The following is a 24,832-nucleotide window of genomic DNA, read 5'->3' on the forward strand; positions in this document are numbered from 1 at the left end:
ATTTATATAAGTTATACAGCTTTCTTTCTACCAGGAAAATAATATTGTACTTCCGGTTACATTTTTGGGAATTTAGAAAAATCTAAATGAACTTTTCAATCTACAAAAATCCAAGCCATCGATAACTGTAAAAGGATAAACAGCTACATATTTTGTTCTTCGAATGTCTTTTTTCATGTTGCTTGAAATTTGATCACCATCATAGAGAAATGAGCTTCTTTTTGTAAGTTCAATGTTTGTTTACATTTTCTCGGAACTGTCATTATACAGATAACACTTTCTCGAGTTAGTTTATACTTTATACCATAGATGACAACATAAACAAACGATCACACTTGTACCGAAACATCAATAGAAGTATATCTGAATGCTTATTATACAAAACTGTTCATGTTATATTAGATTTTATTACATTTTAAGTGGCTGTCAAGTGTCATGTCAATTTGCTGGAACCCTTCCCCTTTCATGTCTTTACTTTAATTTTAATTCTAAAGAACAGTTGTGAGACAATTTTGCCAATGTTTTAATTTGCAATGTTTTGTTACATATGGCGATAAAAATAAGGCTGTTGTCAATATTTCTGACGGCAACATTTTCCTATAATAAGATACATGTACAATGTACACCTTATTGCTATTTGTCTGCCATTACGGGATATCACACAGGTTCCCGTAAAATTTTGACATCATAAAACAAAATATCTGACGTCACAATGGAAAAGGGATTGTTGTATGTGTCAAAAGTTCAAGCGGCCAGGTCAGCCGGGATTAGTGATAAGGACTATTGAGAATGGAAATGGGGAATGTGTCAACGACACAACAACCTGATCAAAAAGCAGAAAACCGCCACAGGCCACCAATGTGTCTTCAATGCAGCAAGAAACTCCTGCATCCTGAGGTGTGGTTCAGCTGGCCCCTAAACAAAAATGTATACACAGGGTTTCCCCTGGGTAAATTATTTTTTTCGCCACCTCTTTCGCCAAAACAATATATTTTTCGTCACTTTATTATTTTTCTTTTTAAATTTTCCTTTTTTCAGCCTCAAATAAGGCTTAAATTAAAATATTGTTTGTTTGCCCTTTACCGACCGACCCTATCAATTCGTTCCGCCTGAAAATCTTTTATTTGTATTTACCAGCAAGATTTATTTAATTTTATTTTTCGTTCCTACCAAAAATCTTATATTTGTATTTCCCGCTCAAAACTTTTTTACCGGAATCCTCAGGTTTTATCTTTACGTATAAGGTCCAGTCCGTTTGGTATCACCTGAGCGTTTGACATGAACACTTGCATTTGAAGTTTCAAAGCATTTGTTTGAAATCGATGTTGAACGCTTTCTGAAATCAAGATATGAAGTACGTTACTCTGTACCTTTAAACTTAAAGAGCAGGGTTCATTTACAAAAAAGTTCGTTTGATACAAAAGTATTAACGTGTGTACAAACTAATTTGTAAACGGACGTTGTATTCTATGTAGGGATGGCCTTTTGTGATCCGCATATCAGAATGATTATGTTAACGATGCCGCTATATTATTTATATCTGACATGAACCAAAAGTGACAAAACCCTGTAATGTGGAGAATATCTGGCAGTAAAATCGCCAAGTTTTCCATACAGATCATTTATAAATGTGATGCAAAATACGTGACAATTGAGTTTTAAGTCTTATAGCATTTTTATTGGAAACAAAGGCACACACGAAATTTGTAACACTCTAGGGCCTTTTTCTACTAGTAATATATGTCTGCCCGGACATTATCTTACCAGTACAAAGTTATCTCTTATATATTTTTTTTCAACACTAATAGTCCCAGCGGAAAACTTTGTATCTATAAAATAAAATATTTTACCTACAAATAATATACCGAGCCAAGTTATTTTTTTGGGGAAAAAAATAAAATATTTTACCTACCTACCTACCCTGTTTCAAAACATAGGGTCGGAAAAGGGCAAACAAACAATATTTTAATTTAGGCCTAAGATGAGTTTGCCCCATTGTTGTCTATGAATATTCTCTCAAACTTGTCTTAGAGTCTACACTGTAATGAATAAATACTAAAATACAAATGTACTAAACATTTACCTTTTTAAAAAAGAACTTTATAGGGAAAATTAATTATATTTTGAACAATTTTAAAAGAAGGGGGCCACTTACTTTTAAAAATAAAGAAGATATAATTCCTGGAATATAAAATATTTTTGGTTACCTGAAAGATGTTGGAAAGTTTCTTCAAAATAAAAACATGTGCCCTTTTGTACTAAGAAGTGTTTTTTTACAACAAAACAAAAGTTTTTATCATTTGAAATTGATCCCTCATGTAAGGTGTAGTAGTCATTACATTGAAGGGTTACTCTCATTTGAAGGGTTGTTCCCAACCCTTTGAATAGATTACTTCATAACGACAGTTGTCTTTTCTAGACCATCATAAATTAGTTAAACTATGCTAGAGACACGTGTGTCACTTAAACGACATGAAAGTACCTATCTATATCATAGTTAAATCAGAGTCCTTTCTTGCTTTTGAACATTTTACCACATAACAACAGTTATCCTTCTGGCCTATCATTAAAAGAAGGAGAGGAATCGTCAAAAATTTGCTTCAAGCACGTGCGCGCAAAGTGGTTAATAAATCCTTTATGTGACATGTGACGGACGCCATTTTACCATATCATTTTGTCATATATAATAATACAATCAACGCCTTTATTATACCCCACTCAACAAAGTTGCGGAGGGTATAATGTTTTTGACCCGTCAGTCCTGTTTCTTGTCATCACAACTCCTCTCAAACCACACAACAGAATTTCACGAAACCTTTCAGATAATAAGGACATACTATGTAGTTGTGCATATCGACGGGAAATTGCGATTCAAATTTTTTTCTAGGAGTTATGCCCCTTTGAACTTATTTACTTTAATGTACTACTGCAACAGTTTGTCATCGCAACTCCTCTCAAACCACACAACAGAATTTCACAAAACCTTTTCAGATAATAAGGACATACTATTTAGTTGTGCATATCGACGGGAAATTGCGATTCAATTTTTTTTCTAGGAGTTACGCCCCTTTGAACTTATTTACTTTAATGTACTACTGCAACAGTTTGTAATCGCAACTCCTCTCAAACCACACAACAGAATTTCATGAAACCTTTTCAGATAATAAGGACATATACTATGTAGTTGTGCATATCGACAGGAAATTACGATTCAATTTTTTTTCTAGGAGTTACGCCCCTTTGAACTTATTTACTTTAATGTACTACTGCAACAGTTTGTCATCGCAACTCCTCTCAAACCACACAACAGAATTTCACGAAACCTTTTCAGATAATAAGGACATACTATGTAGTTGTGCATATCGACGGGAAATTGCGATTCAATTTTTTTTCTAGGAGTAACGCCCCTTTGAACTTTTTACTTTAATGTACTACTGCAACAGTTTGTTATCGCAACTCCTCTCAAACCACACAACAGAATTTCACGAAACCTTTTCAGATAATAAGGACATACTACGTAGATGTGCATATCAACAGGAAATTACGATTCAATTTTTTTTCTAGGAGTTATGCCCCTTTGAACTTATTTGCTTCAATGTACTTCTGCAACAGTTTGTCATCTCAACTCCTCTGAAAAGACACAACAGAATTTCATGAAATTTTGTAGATAATAAGGACATACTATGTAGATGTGTATATTGACAGGAAATCATTATTCAGTATTTTTTCTTATACAATTTTTTTTTCTTATACTTATTTAATTTCTCCAATGACAATGTGGGGACGTGGGGTATGTGAGCGTGCTCACTAAGGTTCTTTAACTAATTAGTTCTTTGATGTCTATAATATCCAATAGCTATAATATCCAATCAGCTAATTATTTATTATCTGTCAAAATCTGAACGAGTGCAAGGGCAATTCTGAGTTGTCTGACCAGGTTAAGTCCAAGAAAGCCGAAAAAAGTAAATAAACAAGATGAATGATTTCTTTCGCCAATGACGAATTTTAATCGCCACAATTATTATTTTTCCGCAAATTGCGAAAATGGAGACCACCCAGCAGAAAGCCTGTATACAGGTCCAGTGATAATGGACGTCATACTTAACTTCGAAATATACATAAAAACTAAAATTAAAAATTATATACAGGACAAATTGCCCCACTTTTTCACCAACTTGCCCCACTTTTAAAAATATTACCCCAAACAGACTTACCAACTCGCCCCACTTTTTAAAAAAACAACCCACTTGCAATGACAAAAAGGTTAAATCCAAATAATTTTTCTCCTGCCAACTGAATAATTTTCAGGTCTGCCAACTTTGCCCCACGTAAACAGGAAAATTTGTTCAATTATTTTATTGACTATGAGGTGGCATGACCAACAATTTATCATGGCTTTTCTATTTTTCACATAAAAGTGGGACGAGTTTACAAGACTCAATTCATCAGGATTTTCTAATTTTTTTTAAGTGGGGCTAGTTTACAGCTACAAAATAGATATAAGAAGATATGAGTGCCAGTGAGACAACTCTCCATCCATATCACTGTTGGAAAACATGTTTTAATAATATCTAAGGTTTTCAAAGGCGAGTTGGCATTACTAAATTCATCAGGATTTATCTTTTTTTCACTGTACAAGTTGGGCGAGTTGGCAGACCTTATTTCAGAGTGATTTTTACCTGCACCATTTATATGGAGCAAGTTATCCAACCAATTTTCAATGGAATTTTACCCTTTTTCATAAGGGGGGCGAGTTGGTAAACAAAAGTGGTGTGATTTGTCATGGATTTGAAGTGAATTTTACGAAATTTTACTAGGTAACTAGTTTTGGCTTTGTTTACAACCCCAAGCTAATCAATAGAACAAACACATCGGAAAAAAGAAAGAATTTTTTTTTATTTATTCCTTGTATTGAGTGATAGTGACATACTTAAGATATGTCTACATACTTCCGACTTTAGAATATATATATTAAGGAGGTCTTTTGAGTAATGTTAAGAGGGTCTTGGTATCAGGATGGGTAGGGTTCTTGGTCATCATTTTTCACTTTCCCACCCATTGTTCTCTTTTCTTCATATTCTCTATTCCTTATTTTTCGATATTGAAACATTTTTTTATTCTGTATTATAAACAGACCATAAATATGTCAAGATAGACATAACCCCAAAACACATCTGAACAAACTTACTCTTTGTTTCTTCATCTAATTAACCAAGGAGCAATCAGCGACGCATTGGTCATATTATATTCTAACTTTTTAGACTCATGAGTTATTTAGTTAAAGTTATATATATTCCACATTGTTTATATAATATTTTTTTTAACATAGTGCTGTCGAATCTTAAAACCAAAGCAAGGACACAGACCTGTATTTTATTAATGAGTGTCAATTTTAATTAATATAGGGAAGACAAATATTAAAGACAGAAATTAAACTAAAAGCAATGTAGTCAAGAGAAAATCAGCAGAGAAAAGTATGAGTTTTTATACGAATAATGGTATCATGTCATTGTCTGCCTCGTCCCAAGACGCATTTAGTTTCCGGACAATAACTTTAGATTTAGTAAATGGATCTCTATATTTTTTTACCAGAAGGTTTAATACCACTCAAGGAAGGTTTGGATTGATTTTTGGGGTTATGGTCCCAATAGTTTAGGCATTAGGGGCCAAAAAGGGGGCCCAAAATAAGCATTTTTGTAGTTTTCAAACAATAACTTGTGTTTAAGTGTATGAATCTCTCTGAAATTATACCACAAGTTTTCATACCATGAAGGGATGATTAGTAATGACTTGGGGGGTTATGGCTCAAAATGTTTTGGAATTAGTGGCTAAAAAAGATGAAAATAGGGCACAAAAGGGGGAAAACTAGGATTTCCAGACAATAACTTGACATTTAGTGAATGGATCTCTTTAAATTTTTACAAGAAGGTTCAATACCACTAAAGGAAGGTGTGGATTCATTTTTGAGGTTATGGTCACAATAGTTGAGGAATTAGGGGCCAAAAAAGGACCCCCAAAACAAGCATTTTTGTAGTTTTCAAACTATAAGTTGTGTTTAAGTGGATGAATCTCTCTGAAATTATACCACAAGTTCCCAAACCATGAAGGAATGGTCAGTAATGACTTTGGGGGTTATGGCTAAAAATGTTTTGGAAATAGGGGCAAAAAAAGGGGGAAACTAGGTTTTTCTGGTCAATGGACAAATAGGACAATTTAAAAGCAGTGTATAGCTGCACCCTGCAGAGCACCTGGTTACATATACAATGAATAATCAAAAATATAATAGGGTTAAGGGAGATAATTGTACCCCCAAAATTAGTTCTCTGCACAAGTAATAAATTGAATTAAACATTAATGACTCCTGGCTTAGGAAACAGATGGATCAGATTAGCCTAGCCTTCTATTAAAAGTATATATACATGTAGATAATACAGCCTTATAGGTTATAATTTTTGCTTTTTTAAAATTAAATCATAATAGGTGTTGGTGTCAAATCAGTCATGTATTTGTCAGTAGTCATTATAACAGACATATATGTATATTGATATAACAAATCCAAATGATAAATGTTTAGGTTAATTTCTTTGAAGTTCCTCTTCTCTAACACAGGTGCATGTAACGACTTGATATTATGTAGTTTTTATTCTATTGTCGAAAAAATGAAAGGTGGTGTGTCAGTGAGGTTGACCTTTTGTAGTAGTACATTTGTACATGCATAATATTGTTACGGGACGGGGTGTCCCATAAATAAAGGTTATTTATATAAGGTTAACACACTGGTTACTATATTTCTGGTAAATTCTGATATAGAGCTGTCAACTCTGGTGCCGAGTTACAAACTAAGTTATACTGGTAGCGTAGCTGGTAATATGGTCAAGACTATGGTAGTGTAGCAGGCAAAACAGTTAAGGCACTGGTCTAAATATGGTAGCACAGAAACTCGATCATACATGTACAACAGATAACAAGATTAATAAAGCTTCACAATTTATTATATACAAAACATTCAATATTATTCCAAGTATAAAGCACATGAAAACCCAACAGAACACTTAATAAAATATACAGAGACCCCCCTTTTCGGTACGTTAATCGTTTGTCAACATCGTAGTAAACGTAGTAAAACATTTAGGTCAATTATGGTTTGGTCCATTTATTCAATGGGGATGCATACAATAGCAAGGTACATGCATTGCATCGACTGCGGCACTTTTGGTTTGCCTTGGTAAGTTCCTTGGTATCAGGAGTGACTGCCCTGGTAGCGGGACGCAGTCTATCTGAAGACTGTTGTGCACTTGCTTTTATATCTCTGTCCCACCCATGTCTCGTGCCCCTATGGAGATGGTGGGCAAATTCCGTTATGCTGATTGGATGCTGATCTCAGGTCATTAGGTCACTGACGTCAATAAACATAGTGATGCAAATGGCGGCGATCGGAATGTTGACATTCTGTCGAGTCGGGAAATGGACAAACGGGACTTATCTAAGCTTACTCTTAGCATGTATGGGCCCCGGTTACAATATATATGCCTAACGCTAATAAAATAATAAGGTAATAAAGCGGGAACGTGTGAAATAAGGGTAAACAGAAGGTGGGAACCGTCGTTCAGTCGGGGAACCCCCCATGGTCAAACAGTGAAGACGAACTCATTATTCCCAGAGACCTTACTAACAATATTTACATACAATAACAATAAAAGTATATACAATGTTCATCAAATGTCTTTGTGTACGCGTTGGCTAACAGTAAACGACGAACACGAAAATAGAATAGAGTGTTTACTGAGTAGCCTGAAATAGTTGTATGTACTAACCTACAGCTTATACCCTAAACCGTAACAATATGTCTTTGCTTTTAGTACCTCATTTTACTTAATACATGCTTTGGTTATGATGAATCAAAGAAAAGGAAGTGGTATTTTATTTTAATGAGAAGTGTAATTTAATTTTACAATGATGGCACATGTATGAGGTTATTTATTTTTGAAAACCTTCAAAGGAGTAGTTCTAGTAATATCCCTTTTTGGACCCAAAATACAGCAGTTTTACAAAATTGTTAAAATGTAAACTTTTAGCTATTTATTTGAAAGTAGAATGCTTTTGCTACATAAATATGGGCTGTTGTTGACAATACAATGCACATATACCGGGTACTAGCATCATTAAGTCATGGTAAACTACAGAAATCGTCATAATTTTAGCATTTTAGTTAAATTTTAAACGGTTTCCATGTTCATTCTTAATATTGAAACGTAAGTTGTATTTGATGATAATACAGAAGTTATATAAAGGTTGAGGATGAACATGGATGCGGCCACTTTCATTTTTAACAAAAATCATCTTAAAAGTGACATTTTTTTGCATATTTAATAAATTTTTCCAATTTATGAAAATTAGAGCAGTTTTAATGACTAAATCAGTTAAAATCTTTCACATAAACTAATTGAATCAACTAAAATAGACACTCAAGTGTTCAAAAAGTGTACAAAATCTTTCATCAGATTAACCTAAAATTTGAGGCCAAAATCGATCCTTACCGGACCTTCTCCTTTTAACTTACATGATCCATATATTTTGTTTTTCTCATAAATTTGAATTTTGATTTATTAAGAAATCGAATCAAGCAAGATGGTACTCCAATTTCATTAATGGTTACACAGTTACAAGAACAAAGTATAGACACAAAAATGCTACAAGGTAAAAGGTGAATCTGCCTTTCTCCCTAACAATTAGGTTATTAAAACTTTTAGGACCTTTAAATACATCAAGACATAAAAAGAAATTAAAAAATTTAATCATCAACTACATGTATAAAGCTTCACTATATTCCTGGATATAGGAAATTATTGTAAAGAATTAGAAAATGCAGCTATGATCTTTATTACCTCTTGTAGAAGTGAGCTCCGTTTTAATAATGTAAATTTCACTGGATATTTATATCTGTCTGACATTTGGATCATACCTTTAAAACAAAAGATTGCTTTTTGAAATAAATTTGAATTGATATGTTATTTGCAGTGGAGGAAGAAACAATAAAACCTTCAAACCAAAGAAGAATATACCCGAGGGTAGCCATCAGTATGACTTGATGAAACATGCTGCTGCCACATTGGGAAGTGGCAATCTTAGGCAGGCGGTGGTATTACCTGAAGGAGAAGATCTAAATGAATGGGTGGCTGTAAACAGTGAGTATTTAATTAGTGGCAATTTAACTTATGTCATTGAAGAGAGGGAGAGACAGATAATGTCTCTGATCATTGGATGCATGCTATTAAGGGAGCTACCATTTGATTTTTATTGGGGGGCTAGGATGAAATTTGAAAAAAAATAGGCAGGACAGGAGTTTTGAGTAAAAAAAAAGGGCAGGATGAGATACTTGCAAAAAAAAAAGTCAAGACGACAATTTAGGTAAAAAAAAGTCAGGATAAACTAAAAAAAAAAAGGCAGGACCGAACAGAGTGAAAAATAAAAAGGCAGGACAGAGATTACAGCTAAAAAAAAATGCAGGACAACATTTTTCATCCTAAAACGTCTTAAAACGGCATGATGATGAATTTTAAGAAGAATATCATGGCAAAACTTGGAAAATAAGAAAAACATCTTATTTATGTTAACATATTTAAACAATAAAGTACATATATTTCCGTTGTATGTGTCATATGACTCATTGGTTTGGGAAGGATTTATATACTTATAAACAGGAAATTACACTGGATTTATAATAAATATAGATTTAACTAAGTACAATACTATATTTATTCTCATTTACAAATAATTGTATCTACTTACATATGTAGCTTTAAATGGCTTGTCCAATCAGAATCGTCCACTAATTCAACAGCCTTATTCTGACTTTGTTAATAAATTAATTTAGCTTGTTTTTTCTATGAATTCTTCAGTAATTGCTAGATATTGAAATGACATTTTGATATTTGACAATTTTACATCAAAGGAGGAATTTGTTATCAGTTAGTCTGGGTCTTGTAGAAAAAAGCTATGTGTCTTGGTCCATTTGAACATCTCTGCCCCTGTTGAAATGGAATTTTTGGAACCATTATTCTTCTCTGACAAGTTGTTTGAACATATTTACTTGTCCATGGCAAGAAGCTGGAATATATTTACTTGAAGTTGTCCCTGACATGTAGTTGGAACATAATTAATTACTTGTGAAACATTTAAAAAGACATCATCAGTTAATATTTTTTCTTTTTAATGATTTCTGTTTTTATATTTTTAGCTGTAGACTTCTTTAACCAGATAAATATGTTATATGGTACTATAACTGAGTTCTGTACTGAAGAGACTTGTCCTGTGATGTCAGCTGGACCGAAATATGAGTACCACTGGGCCGATGGTCAGACTGTGAAGAAACCTATCAAATGTTCAGCACCAAAGTATATAGACTATCTCATGTCGTGGGTACAAGATCAGTTAGACGAAGAATCACTCTTTCCTTCCAAAATTGGTAGGTTGCTCTCAGATATCTAAGATTTGACATGTTTACTTTTATAAAATTTACATTAGTCATATAAGTTATTACAGTAACCACATATTAAAGTATCCACATAGTGATTAAATTTTAAAAATCTATCTTAATAGTGATTTATCATAGTGAATGTTTGGCATGATAATATATTATTAGACAAGTCATCAATCATTTATTCTTTTTTGTCTTTTCAAAATCAAGGGGCATGAAACAATTTGTAAATCCTCTGTTCAACTTCTCTCCTGGTTTAGTCTTACTGATACACACAAATTGTTTTCAGTTGATAGACATAATTGTATATTTACAGGTGTGCCATTTCCCAAGAATTTTCTAGCTATAGCCAAGACAATATTAAAAAGACTATTCAGAGTTTATGCACATATATATCATCAACACTTTAAAGAAGTGGTACAGCTCAGTGAAGAAGCTCATCTAAACACGTCCTTCAAACATTTCATTTTCTTTGTCCAAGAGTTTAACTTGATTGAGAAGAGAGAGTTAGCCCCCCTACAAGAGCTTATCGACAAGCTGACAAGCAAGGACAGATGAAGGTCATAGAAGAAATACCAAAAACTAGTCTTACTGTATACTATTTCTGTCATTTATATATATCTACACATCGGTTTTAAAGTAGCATTTCAGTCTTTTGTGTAAAAATATGCAGAACAATGAGTTTTAGATAGCACAATCAAAATATAAATAGTTCGTCTTTGAAAGATTATTTATCTTTGAATATAGATACTTTCTGTAAGGATAATTTTAATTCGTTGATTTAGATGTATAAATGCATTTTTACAGATACCCTAGTAATGGCCAAATTGTAAGAACATTTTTCCTCCATTATTTTGTAGATGTATACAATTACTAACATAAGAAGAAATGCTGTTTTAAAATTGCAAAGCTCTGTCTCTGTATTGTTATGTTTTTCTATAGAACTGATCTAAACCTTCAGTTTCAACATGTTTTGTTATATATGTATTCAACGTATATCGGTTAAAATATTTATAAGATATTATTTAATTATAATGTTTCTATGATACCATACAATTATATAAACACAGTATTTTTCCTTTTTTAGAAAAATAATTTCCATAAAACAAATTTCTTAATTTCAAAAGTTAGAGGTTATTTTACTTTAACATGGTAAAGACTAGGGTTATCTAATAAAACAATGACCTTTTGAAACAAGCTTTACAAAGATAAGATAGAGGCAGATAAACAAAAGCGGTTTGTAAGCAAAGAAAAGGCTGTTCAGAGGAATTTTTCAATCTAAGAAAAGGGGTCTTAATGATTGACATAGATAGGAAATTTGCATACTATCTTGTATAAAAGTGCTTTTTGCTTGAATAATTAATCATGAACTAAAAGTGAGATTGGTATATTTCCAAGTTCTGATCATATGTTGCCATTATTTTAGTATTTCTGTGGTGCAAAATCATTTAATTTATTGACTACTTATGTATATTTATGTCCATCCAAGCTCACATATCTACTTCTGTTAACTTTACATAGGATTGCATGCATTTATCATTGGGATTGTTGCTCAAAAACAAAAATACAAGGGTTAGTTGTTGCTATTTCAGGAATTGCTACATCCAAGTGATGCAGCCAAAATACTAAATAGGAATTTTTATATTTGTGAAACTTATCCTGTCATAATTTTCTCAATAATAATAACATCACAAAAATCCTGAATTAACAGTATGTCAACACCTTTGATACGAACACCTTATCAATAGGAATAAAAAAGTACAAGTATAGTTATACATGTAGTATCATTTCAGTTGTATGAGGGGCTAAATGGGGTTTACAGAACAGAAAAAAAAGAAGAGAAAAGAACAAAAAAAGCTAAAAAATAAAGAAAAGATAATAATGTGGTCGTTAAAATATAAAGAATATAGAATAATGGGCCATACATATAAAGAATAGAGAAAAGAGAAAAATGACCTAATGACCCCCATCCAGACCCTTTTGTATACTTTTAATTGTAACACTCCGTCTCCTCAGATGTGCTCAATTGTGATCATTTGTTTGATTCACATTTCTATGACATTTTCTCTTATCTCTTGATCAGAATAACTTCATTGAGTAGGATAGTGAAATCGCTTACATATTATAGATGTAAATTTTGTTGCATTGAATCATTGTGACTATGGAATACAGAGGGTAGATATAGGGACCACTGGGTATATTTTATCATAACTGTAAAATATAATGCTATGAGTAACAAATGTACTACCTCGTGATTATATCAAAAATTAAAAGTTCTAAATCGGTGGCAAATATTGACAAGTGGTGGGGAAAAAATAACATCCTTCACATATCAGAGATATATTAAGATAATATTAAATAAAGTTTTATTGTGCTAAGCTCCCCACTTGAGCGTGAGTCTCTCAAAATTTCATTAAATGAACAAGATTAAACAAATAAACTGTACTATGAAAATATCTGTTAAATAATGATGAAACATTACAGAGACTGTTTAATATGTTATAATCATTCAAATACTAGATTTTTTTCTGGGGACTTTTGTGAATAGAAATAGCTTGAAAGTGATATGATATTTTAGTGAATGTGTACATATTTTTTTTCTTCAGAATACTGCTGTTTAAAATAACAAGTTACTTTCAACTTTTGCCAAAGTAATTGCAACAAAGAAAGAGCTAAAAATTTAAGGAAAAAGATTCTGCAAATATAAAGTTTTGTCGAAATGGAAATCTTTAAAATCAAACAGATAATGGTACACCTACATTTTATTGGATAATTTTACTGAATTTATGAAATGCAATGTAATAAACTTTTATTATTTTATTAAATAAAAATTTATTACGGTTATATAGTTTAACGATTATTGAATCAATTTTTGATAACTCTGTAGAACAGATTGTCTTGTCCAGATAGTACCTCACAGAATAAGTTGTCAAAGAACGTTTGTAGATGATGAATAGAGGATTTCACTAGGGAATTTCTATACTAGTACAGGAAGTCCCTGATTTCACTAATAAGATCTAAAAATAAATTTTTCAGAACAGTTTTGATATCCATTTCTGCATATGGAACAGCAAAATCATAAGAGAAAATCAAACCTACATAATTAAATCATAAAAAGATTATTTATTCATAATGACCATTCCATGTTTATTTCATTATGTTTTATTTCACTTCTGAAGAGTGTTACAAAATCTTTGTAATGTAGGGAAGCTTTAACTGTAGTTATGTTTTTTCAGGTTTTTATTTCCAGGTAATAAATGAACAAAGTAAAAACATATATTCTTTTTCAAATTGTTTATTTTTTTAAATTTTAGTCTATTTGCTTGGCTTTTTTTTTATAAACTGACCATTCATCAGCCATATATATTTTTATTTTGAATGATTTATTTTTACTTGAAGATTGAGTGCAGATTTCAGCACAAAATTACTTGATGCTTAAAAATTTGATATTGTATCACTTTCTTATCATTTCAAACTTAAACTCTTATATGTATATATTCATATATATGAGCAGTAAATATATAGATATAACATCTGATTATGATAAGTATGATTTGAATTTTTATAGAATTTACTTTTTGTTAACAACTATGGTGGCAATGGTTTCTAAAAAGTAACTTTCTTAAGGAAATGAAAGAATATAACAATTCTCTGTGGCATACGTCTTAGCCAATGGGAAAAACTTATTACTTATTATTTATAAAAGCCTATACCTCCATTTCATAAGAAATGAAGAAAGGTTATAAGCTTGTGACAATTATGATTTAAATTTTAGTATTTTTATTGGATTTCCATTATTTGAAGAGGCCAAAAGATTTGTTCAAGTGTGATATGCTTTCTATATGATCTTACTGGGTCATGGTCAAGTGCTTGCAATTCTCAGATATCAATTTATGTGTATCTAAAGTATCGACAAAATTATATAAAAATTAGGGCCATCACAAAAAAGTTTAGACTGAAATGAAATGAAGGCCCATTTCAAACGTAGAGTTGAAAAATGAAAACATGGAGAACTAGCCTGCATTTCACAGAAGTTTGTACAATTTATTACCAGTCATTAACAAACTACACAAATGTATTCAAAATATTACTGGTCCTAAAATAGTTTAAAACATTTATGTAATGTAGGCCTGGGACTATGGTTACAAAACTCAGTATAGTACAAAATTTTATTTGGTGGAATTATGAGTGAGTACTATAACCATAGTCCAAAGTTTTATGACTACAATGGCCAGAAGACCATTGTTTGATGTATACATTTAAATCCAATATAAATTAGCATGTGTTTGTATGTGTGTGTGATTATTGATAAAGATGTATAATATTATGTTATATGATTTGTTATGATTTAAGTTAAGGTACAACCTTCATCAATGTCATTTATTTCATTTTATAGCATAGACACAAGTTTTACCATGTTATTATGAATAAACATTCATTTATAGTTCTTTTGTTTCATTTGCCAGGCATAGTTCACATTTTAATCTTGATTACGGGTACTCTGTATGAATTATATGAGGGCTAAAAAGCATGGCAACTTCAGGAAGACACGTTGAACTCACTTCTATAAGTCAATGTACAGCCTTCAACAATGAGCAAAAACCTGTACAACATAGTCAGCAGTGGGTGTACTATAGTACATGTTAAAAAGACAACAAATAAACAAATACTGAAGTCATTATACATTCTTAACTGATTGACAAGCAATCTGATAAAATATAGATAATGTGAGGTCTGAGATCCTCTGATTTTGTTTTCATGATACTCACCTTCAAAAAAATTGCAGGCAGGAATTTCACTGACTGATGTCATAGCTACAGAGACAAATTCTGAATGTCTAAGAAATACCTAGATCCTTACTTGTATTTTATTATCTCCATGTGATACTAGAGCTGAAAAGGTAAATGCCATGTAAATATCTATAAAATCACACTAAAATTTCTTACACTAGTAGTGTGCCACAGATGTCTGTTAAAAGATCATCCATAGAGAGTAGAGGAAATTAATGCTAGATATGTAACATCTCCTGCTAGTTATTTACAGCTCTTCTATAAAAGCATGCAAAACAAACTTTACATGCTTTTGTAAAAGAGCTGTAACTGGACCTGGACCAAATTGGTCGCTTCTGTCATCAGTTGATGTCTGAAATCTTCTGTATAATTTGCTGGACCTTTAAGACTGTCACAACTTGTCCTGTTCCATATTGGTGGCATCGTAATACTATTGTATTTGTTCTGTCACAAGTCTTACAGCTGGTTTGCACTGTAATTTCAGATGATTTAAAAGTATCAAGCTCATAATCTAACAAAAAGAGTACTAATGCTTAAAAGTAGATGCTGTATTCTTCATATTAAGATAGTAACCAAACGACTTTTAACACAACCAAAAGATAAGTAGATTGCATTTATTTAGGTAGCCAGGTGAAATTAAATAGTTTTTGCTCACAATTGATTTTCTCTAAGTTTTATGGGACATGATATGCGGTTATGAATCAAACACTCAACAATGACAGTCGTTGTTCCTGTCCTTATTGCCTACATGTACCTGTATGGGACTAATTTTTTGGGGGAATTAATATATAAAGACATGCAAATCAAAAGAGGGGCGAAAGATACCAGAGGGACAGTCAAACTCGTGAATTGAAAATAAAAATCTAGAGGCTCTCAAGAGCCTGTGTCGCTCACCTTGGTCGATGTGCATATTAAACAATGGACACCGATACATTCATGACAAAATTGTGTTTGGTGATCATTATGTGTTTGTAGATCTTACTTTACTGGACATTCTTCTTGCTACAATTATCTCTATCTATAATGAACTTGGCCCAGTAATTACAGTGGAAAAAATATTCTAAAAATTTACCAAAATTATGAAAATTGTTAAAAAATGACTATAAAGGGCAATAACTCCTTAAGGGGTAAACTGACAATTTTGGTCATGTTGACTTATTTGTAGATCTTACTTTGCTGATCATTATTTCTGTTTACAGTTTATCTCTATCTATTATAATATTCAAGATAATAACCAAAAACTGCAAAATTTCCTTAAAATTACTAATTCTGGGGCAGCAACCCAACAACAGGTTGTCTGTTTTGTCTGAAAATTTCAGGGCAGATAGATCTTGACCTGATAAACAATTTATCTCCTGTCAGATTTGCTCTTAATGTTTTGGTTTCAGAGATATAAACCAAATTCTACATTTCGCCACTATGGGTGCAATTTTTTTTTCTATGACGTCATATTTTGAGGGACCATGTATAAGTGACCCTTAGTGGTGGACTGATTAATAAAGATACCTGTATAAAACTAGATATCACTGGAATCAGAATGTTCTCTAGTTTATAATGGAATAAACTAGAGGCTCTAAAGAGCCTGTGTCGCTCACCTTGGTCTATGTGCATATTAAACAAAGGACACAAATGGATTCATGACAAAATTGTATTTTGGTGATGGTGATGTGTTTGAAGTTCTTACTTTACTGAACGATTTTGCTTCTTACAATTATATCTATAATGAACTTTGCCCATTAGTAACAGAGAACTATATTTGGTAAAAATTTACATATATTTACCAAATCAATGAAAATTGTTAAAAATTGACTATAAAGGGCAATAACTCCTTAAGGGGTCAATTGACCATTTAAGTCATGTTGACTTATTTGTAGATCTTACTTTGCTGAACATTATTGCTGTTTACAGTTTATCGCTATCTATAATAGTATTCAAGATAACCAAAAACGGCAAAATTTCTTTAAAAATTACCAATTGGAGGGCAGCAACCCAACAACCAGTTGTCCAATTCATCTGAAAAATTCAGGGCAGATAGATATTGACTTGATTAACAATTTAACTTCTTGTCAGATTTGCTCTAGATGCTTTGAATTCATAGTTATAAGCCAAAAACTGCATTTTACCCCTATGTTCTATTTTTAGCCGTGGCGGCCATCTTGGTTGAATGGCCAGGTCATCGGACACATTTTTCAAACTAGATACCCCAAAGATGATTGTGGCCTAGTAGTTTCAGTGGAGATTTTGTAAAAGATTACTTTGATTTATGAAAAATGGTTAAAGATTGACTATAAAGGGCAATAACTCCTAAAGGGGTCAACTGACCATTTTGGTCATGTTGACTTATTTGTAGATCTTACTTTGCTGAACATTATTGCTGTTTACAATTTATCTCTATCTATAATAATATTCAAGATAATAACTAAAAACAGCAAAATTTCCTCAAAATTACCAATTCAGGGGCAGCAACCCAACAACCGATTGACCGATTCATCTGAAAATTTTAGGGCAGATAGATCTTGACCTGATAAACATTTTTATCCCATGTCAGATTTCCTCAAAATGCTTTGGTTTTTGAGTTATAAGCCAAAAACTGCATTTTACCCCTATGTTCTATTTTTAGCGGTGGCGGCCATCTTGGTTGGTTGACCAGGTCACGCCACACATTTTATAAACTAGATACCCCAAAGATGATTGTGGCCAAGTTTGGATTAATTTGGCCCAGTAGTTTCAGAGGAGAAGATTTTTGTAAAAGATTAATTTAATTTATGAAAAATGGTTAAAATTGACTATAAAGGGCAATAACTCCTAAACGGGTCAACTGACCATTTTGGTCATGTTGACTTATTTGTAGATCTTACTTTGCTGAACATTATTGCTGTTTACAGTTTATCTCTATCTATAATAATATTCAAGATAATAACCAAAAACAGCAAAATTTCCTCAAAATTACCAATTCAGGGGCAGCAACCCAACAACCGATTGACTGATTCATCTGAAAATTTCAGGGCAGATAGATCTTCACCTGATAAAGATTTTTATCCCGTCAGATTTCCTCAAAATGCTTTGGTTTTTGAGTTATAAGCCAAAAACTGCATTTTACCCCTTTGTTCTATTTTTAGCCGTGGCGGCCATCTTGGTTGGTTGACCAGGTCACGCCACACATTTTTTAAACTAGATACCCCAAAGATGATTGTGGCCAAGTTTGGATTAATTTGGCCCAGTAGTTTCAGAGGAGAAGATTTTTGTAAAAGATTACTTTAATTAACGAAAAATGGTTAAAAATTGACTATAAAGGGCAATAACTCCTAAACGGGTCAACTGACCGTTTTGGTCATGTTGACTTATTTGTAGATCTTACTTTGCTGAACATTATTGCTGTTTACAGTTTATCTCTATCTATAATAATATTCAAGATAATAACCAAAAACAGCAAAATTTCCTCAAAATTACCAATTCAGGGGCAGCAACCCAACAACCGATTGACCGATTCATCTGAAAATTTCAGGGCAGATAGATCTTGACCTGATAAACATTTTTACCCCATGTCAGATTTGCTCTAAATGCTTTTGTTTTTGAGTTATAAGCCAAAAACTGCATTTTACCCCTATGTTCTATTTTTAGCCGTGGCGGCCATCTTGGTTGGTTGACCGGGTCACGCCACACATTTTTTAAACTAGATACCCCAATGATGATTGTGGCCAAGTTTGGTTTGATTTGGCCCAATAGTTTCAGAGGAGAAGATTTTTGTAAAAGTTAACGACGACGGACGACGACGACGGACGACGGACGACGACGGACGACGGACGCCGGACGCCGGACGCCAAGTGATGAGAAAAGCTCACTTGGCCCTTCGGGCCAGGTGAGCTAAAAAAAAGTACTTTTAATAGTATAAAAATTTTATCCAGAGAAACTGGGAAAAACATTGCCTAATTTAAGCTTAACTAGAGGCTCTCAAGAGCCTGTGTCGCTCACCTTGGTGCATATTAAACAATGAACACAGATGAATTCATGACGAAATTGTGTTTTGGTGATTGTGATGTGTTTGTAGATCTAACTTTACTGTACATTCTTGTTGCTACAATTATCTCTATCTATAATGAACTTGGCCCAGTAATTACAGTGGAAAATATATTCTAAAAATTTACAAAAATTTATGAAAATTGTTAAAAAAATGACTATAAAGGGCAATAACTCCTTCAGGGATAAACTGACAATTTTGGTCATTTGACTTATTTGTAGATCTTACTTTGCTGAACATTATTGCTGTTTACAGTTTATCTCTATCTATTATACCGGTAATATTCAAGATAATAACCAAAAACTGCAAAATTTCCTTAAAATTACTAATTCTGGGGCAGCAACCCAATAACAGGCTGTCAGTTTTGTCTGGAAATTTCAGGGCAGATAGATCTTAACCTGATAAACAAATTATCCCTGACAGATTTGCTCTAAATGCTTTGGTTTCAGAGATATAAGCCAAAATCTACATTTCGCCCCTATGTACTATTTTTAGCCAAGGCGGCCATCTTGGTTGGTTTGCAGGGTCACGCCACACATTTAAAAAACTAGATACCCAAATGATGATTGTGGCCAAGTTTGGTTAAATTTTGCCCAGCAGTTTCAGAGGAGAAGATTTTTTAAAAGAATACTAAAATTTTAGAAAAATGGTTAAAAATTGACTATAAAAGGCAATAACTCCTTAATGGGTCAACTGACAATTTTGGTCATGTTTACTTATTTGTAGATCTTACTTTGCTGAACATTATTGCTGTTTACAGTTTATCTATATCTATAATAATATTCAAGATTATAAGCAAAAACTGCAAAATTTCCTTAAAATTACTAATTCAGGGGCAGCAACCCAACAACCGGTTGACTGATTTGTCTGAAAATTTCAGGGCAGATAGATCTTGACAAAATAGATTATTTTACCCATGTCAGATTTGCTCTAAATGCTTTGGTTTTAGAGTTGTAAGCCAAAATCTACATTTTACCCCTATGTTCTATTTTTAGCCATGGTGGCCATCTTAGTTGGTTGGCAGGGTCACGCCACACATTTTTTAAACTAGATAACCCAATGATGATTGTGGCCAAGTATGGATTTATTTAGCCCAATAGTTTCCAGAGGAGAAGATTTTTGTAAAAGATTATTAAGATTTATGAAAAATGGTTAAAAATTGACTATAAAGGGCACTAACTCCTAAAGGGGTCAACTGACCATTTCGGTCATGTTGACTTATTTGTAAATCTTACTTTGCTGAACATTATTGCTGTTTACAGTTTATCTATATCTATAATAATATTCAAGATTATAAGCAAAAACTGCAAAATTTCCTTAAAATTACTAATTCAGGGGCAGCAACCCAACAACGGGTTGACCGATTTGTCTGAAAATTTCAGGGCAGATAGATCTTGACATAATAGATTATTTTACCCCCATGTCAGATTTGCTCTAAATGGTTTGGTTTTAGAGTTGTAAGCCAAAATCTACATTTTACCCCTATGTTCTATTTTTAGCCATGGTGGCCATCTTGGTTGGTTGGCAGGGTCACGCCACAAATTTTTTAAACTAGATACCCCAATGATGATTGTGGCCAAGTATGGATTTATTTAGCCCAATAGTTTCCAGAGGAGAAGATTTTTGTAAAAGATTATTAAGATTAATGAAAAATGGTTAAAAATTGACTATAAAGGGCAATAACTCCTAAAGGGGTCAACTGACCATTTCGGTCATGTTGACTTATTTGTAAATCTTACTTTGCTGAACATTATTGCTGTTTACAGTTTATCTCTATCTATAATAATATTCAAGATAATAACCAAAAACAGTAAAATTTCCTTAAAATTACCAATTTAGGGGCAGCAACCTAACAACGGGTTGTCCGATTCATCTGAAAATTTCAGGGCAGATAGATTTTGACCTGATAAACAATTTTATCCCCGTGTCAGATTTGCTCTAAATGCTTTGGTTTTAAAGTTATAAGCCAAAATCTACATTTTACCCCTATGTTCTATTTTTAGCCATGGCAGCCATCTTGGTTGGTTGGCCATATCACCGGACACATTTTTTTAACTAGATACCCTAATGATGATTTGGGCCAAGTTTGGTTAAATCTGGCCCAGTAGTTTCAGAGGAGAAGATTTTTGGAAGACAGACGACAAGTGATGAGAAAAGCTCACTTGGCCCTTTGGACCAGGTGAGCTAAAAGAATTAACCAATGACTAATTTTTCCATATCCACATATACATTCCTGTTGTATTCACTGTATTTGTTTTAAATGTTTTATGTAATGCAGGATAAAGAGATTGCGAGACACATTGAGTAAATGTTCAAAGTGGATAGTGATGTCAAATTTAAAGATATTTTGATGGTATATCTCTTTCACTATTAAAACATCTTACTGACTATGCCTTGACTGTAAGAGTTTCCTCTCCACCTATTGCAGTTCAATCAAAATTCTGACAAAATTGAAATTTGTTTTATTAAACGAAATTGTTAAAAATGGTCAGAAGTTTTAACCAACAAAGTACAATGTGATAAAATTAAAGCATGTTTACAAACATATTTAACTTTAATTCCATTTTATTGATATCAAGAAAATTTTGGTAAAAATGAATATACATTACATAATGTTATTGAAAGAGTAATTTAAAGGCTTATTTTTTTTTTAAATATTTGCTACTAAGGTTTTGTGTGTGCATGTGTGTACTTAAATTATTTGCTACTGATGTTTTTTGTATGCATGAGTGTACTTAAATTTTAAGTTTGATTTTTTTGTAGGCTGTACTAGATAAGGAAATAATGTTTTTTTAATTATAATATTCAATATTTATGTTTACTGTCATACCTATTTATAATATATGATACTTACTTTTACACCTCTTTGACTCCACTGTTTATCCTGCTCAGACCAATAGTAACATCCCAATACAAGAACTGCTACCTCAGCCATTGGTGACACTTCAGTTATATCTGAAAAACACAACCTATCTATGAATTGATAATATTGCATGCAGTAAAATACTAAATGAGGTAATATACATTGGAGATGAAGGTAATATTAGTTTTCAACACAACTGTAATCAACTCTAATCAGCCTTCAGGTCAATTTAGACCCTCATAGGTAAACAACATTTATTTTTATCAGCCTCCCCAGTCAAATTAAGACCCTCATAGGTAAACTACACTTACATTGATCAGCCACCAGTCTAGTTTAGACCCTTACAGGTGAATAAAACTAACTGTAATCAGTCTCTGTCCAATATAGAACACCATAAGTAAACAACACTTACTGTAATCAGCCTCCAGTCCAATTTAGACCCTCACAGGTAAACAACACTTACTGTAATCAGCCTCCAGTCCAATATAGACCATTGTAGGTAATCTTTCTCTTCCTGTCCATAAACCAGATATATCCATTTTAACCAAGTAACTATTGGTGCTGTCTTCAACCTCTGAGTCAGTCAAAATAAAGCCCTTCATATCATATGTATGTTGACTTGGTATACCTCCCTTTCTGACATAATAGGTTATATTAGCAGTTGTATCATCTGGCCTGACAATTAACACTGGAACAACGTTAGTCTCATTTAACCTCAGTTCAATAAAGAACATTGGTGAATCTGTTGTGGCTGATAAATTGACGTATGTATAATTTAAATTGTTTAATCCATTTGGATAGCTGTACACCTCAATCTCTGCAGGTAGATCGACCACTTTAATCCTTTCCCCGGCATCCTTTAATAATTCAAATGTTGTCACTTGAGATTTGACACTAGAAGTGCTCTGGTCAACAGTGTACAAGTTATCTGATGTCATCATCTATATTGTAAAAATAAGTATAAATATAGTTGTTGAATGGTAAATATCAATGAGAGGAACTAATTAACATATGATAACAAAACAATCATGGACAAAAACTCACATTTTAGATTTAGACTAAATCATGTGAATAAAGTTGTTGACACAAATAAATCAAAGAGCTGAAGAGCTCTGAGGGAAAAGACGGCCATTGTTTCAATTTTTAGGGGGGTATCTTTTGATAGTCTACATACAAAGAATGAGCAAAAGAACAGCTAGAACATATAGAAAGGCTGACAATAATGAAACTAACTGTTGTTTATTGTTATTTCATTTCCTTAGTCAAGAATTCATCATAGAGACAATTTGGACCAATGAGATCTGCATCTTCTAAATCAAAACATTTGATTAAAGTTGGGAGTTAATTATCTAAAATTCAATTGAATTTAACAACTACTACAATATATTTTAGAATTTTAATTATGTACAACTGAACGGCAGGCTAAGACCATTCTCAATTTTTTGTGACAGTATTCTCAAGAAAGTGAGGACTGAAAAATCTATTCAGTTTTAATTTTCCATTGATAAAGTTCCCAGTTACAACTCTCATCACAGGGATACATAGAGAATAATACATGGCAAAATCCGTATCATATGTTGTATCATCCCGAGACATCAATATCAGCCCAAGGGCCTTTAGGCCCGAGGGATGATATTGGTCGAGGGTGATACGGCATGTGATACGGATTTTGCCATGTATTATATGCTTTATCATATATTTCAACAGAAGAGTATTATATTATATGAACTGTTTTCTGATCCCGATAGATTAGCACTGGGTTACCTTCAGTTCTGCTTTTGTCTTGGTTCAAAGCCTTAAAATAACTGCTTATACAAAGCACCTGGGTTACCTTACCATTTGCCTGATGCTGTTTTAAAAATATTTTGTTTATTATTGTATTTATTTGAGTGTTTTGTATTTTTTATAGTTGCATTTAGTGTGCCAAAAAATACGCAAACTTGATGTTGGTGACGTCACATACAATATGAAAACTTGACGTTCGTGACGTTACATACCAAACAATGACGTCATTAAAAAAATGACCTATTTTGAGGAAATTTTTTCTTAAGCAAAAAAAAAAAAAAAAACTATGTAAAAAAAAAAAAAAAAAAAAAGGTATGCGATACGGGTTTTACCATGCGATACAGGGTATGCGATACGGGTTTAGCTATGCGATACGGGGTATGCGATACAGGGTAGGTGATACAGACTGGAAAAACAACCTTTATTAGATATACAAAATAGCTGTATTTTAGTAGCTATTTTGTACTAAATATATGATAAATGTTCTTATAAAATCAAATATGATTGATATAAGATGTGTGAAGTTTGTTTCCAGATCCCACATTTTGATATAATATCTGTAAAATTCATGAATAAATAGCTTTAAACTACAAAAAGCAATATTTAAAAAAAAATTAAAACAAGAATGTGTCCTCAGTACACGAATGCCCCACTCGCACCATCATTTTCCATGTTCAGTGGACCGTGAAATTGGGGTAAAAACTTTAATTTGGCATTAAAATTAGAAAGATCATATCATAGGGAACATGTGTACTAAGTTTGAAGTCGATTGGACTTCAACTTCATCAAAAACTACCTTGACCAAAAACTTTAACCTGGAGCGGGACAGACGGACGAACGGACGGACGGACGAACGGACGCACAGACCAGAAAACATAATGCCCCTCTACTATCGTAGG

General features: G+C 32.6%; 2 protein-coding genes across 3 annotated transcripts; one reads left to right on the forward strand and one right to left on the reverse strand.

The window, feature by feature from the left end:
* Positions 1-14,921, forward strand: LOC139489466 (MOB kinase activator 1B). Of its 2 annotated transcripts, XR_011656188.1 has the most exons (5): positions 1-223; positions 9,019-9,185; positions 10,238-10,465; positions 10,794-11,955; positions 11,999-14,921. XR_011656188.1 is itself a non-coding variant. In XM_071275863.1 (4 exons), the coding sequence occupies exons 1-4, from the start codon at positions 210-212 to the stop codon at positions 11,033-11,035; spliced, it is 651 nt and encodes a 216-aa protein (XP_071131964.1). In that variant the 5' UTR covers positions 30-209; the 3' UTR covers positions 11,036-14,921. The 2 variants fall into 2 exon arrangements, 1 of the variants encoding a protein (XP_071131964.1); XM_071275863.1 differs by having other exon boundaries at positions 30-223; positions 10,794-14,921.
* A 776-nt stretch (positions 14,922-15,697) lies between these two features.
* Positions 15,698-23,088, reverse strand: LOC139489412 (uncharacterized). Its single transcript, XM_071275730.1, has 3 exons — positions 22,612-23,088; positions 22,140-22,240; positions 15,698-15,739 (listed from the first exon to the last, which is right to left on the reverse strand). Exons 1-3 carry the CDS (start codon positions 23,084-23,086, stop codon positions 15,698-15,700), a joined length of 618 nt encoding a protein of 205 aa, XP_071131831.1. The 5' UTR covers positions 23,087-23,088.
* Between the last annotated feature and the right edge of the window lie 1,744 nt (positions 23,089-24,832).

This window comes from Mytilus edulis, chromosome 9, assembly GCF_963676685.1.
Source record: "Mytilus edulis chromosome 9, xbMytEdul2.2, whole genome shotgun sequence".
NCBI lineage: Eukaryota > Metazoa > Mollusca > Bivalvia > Mytilida > Mytilidae > Mytilus > Mytilus edulis.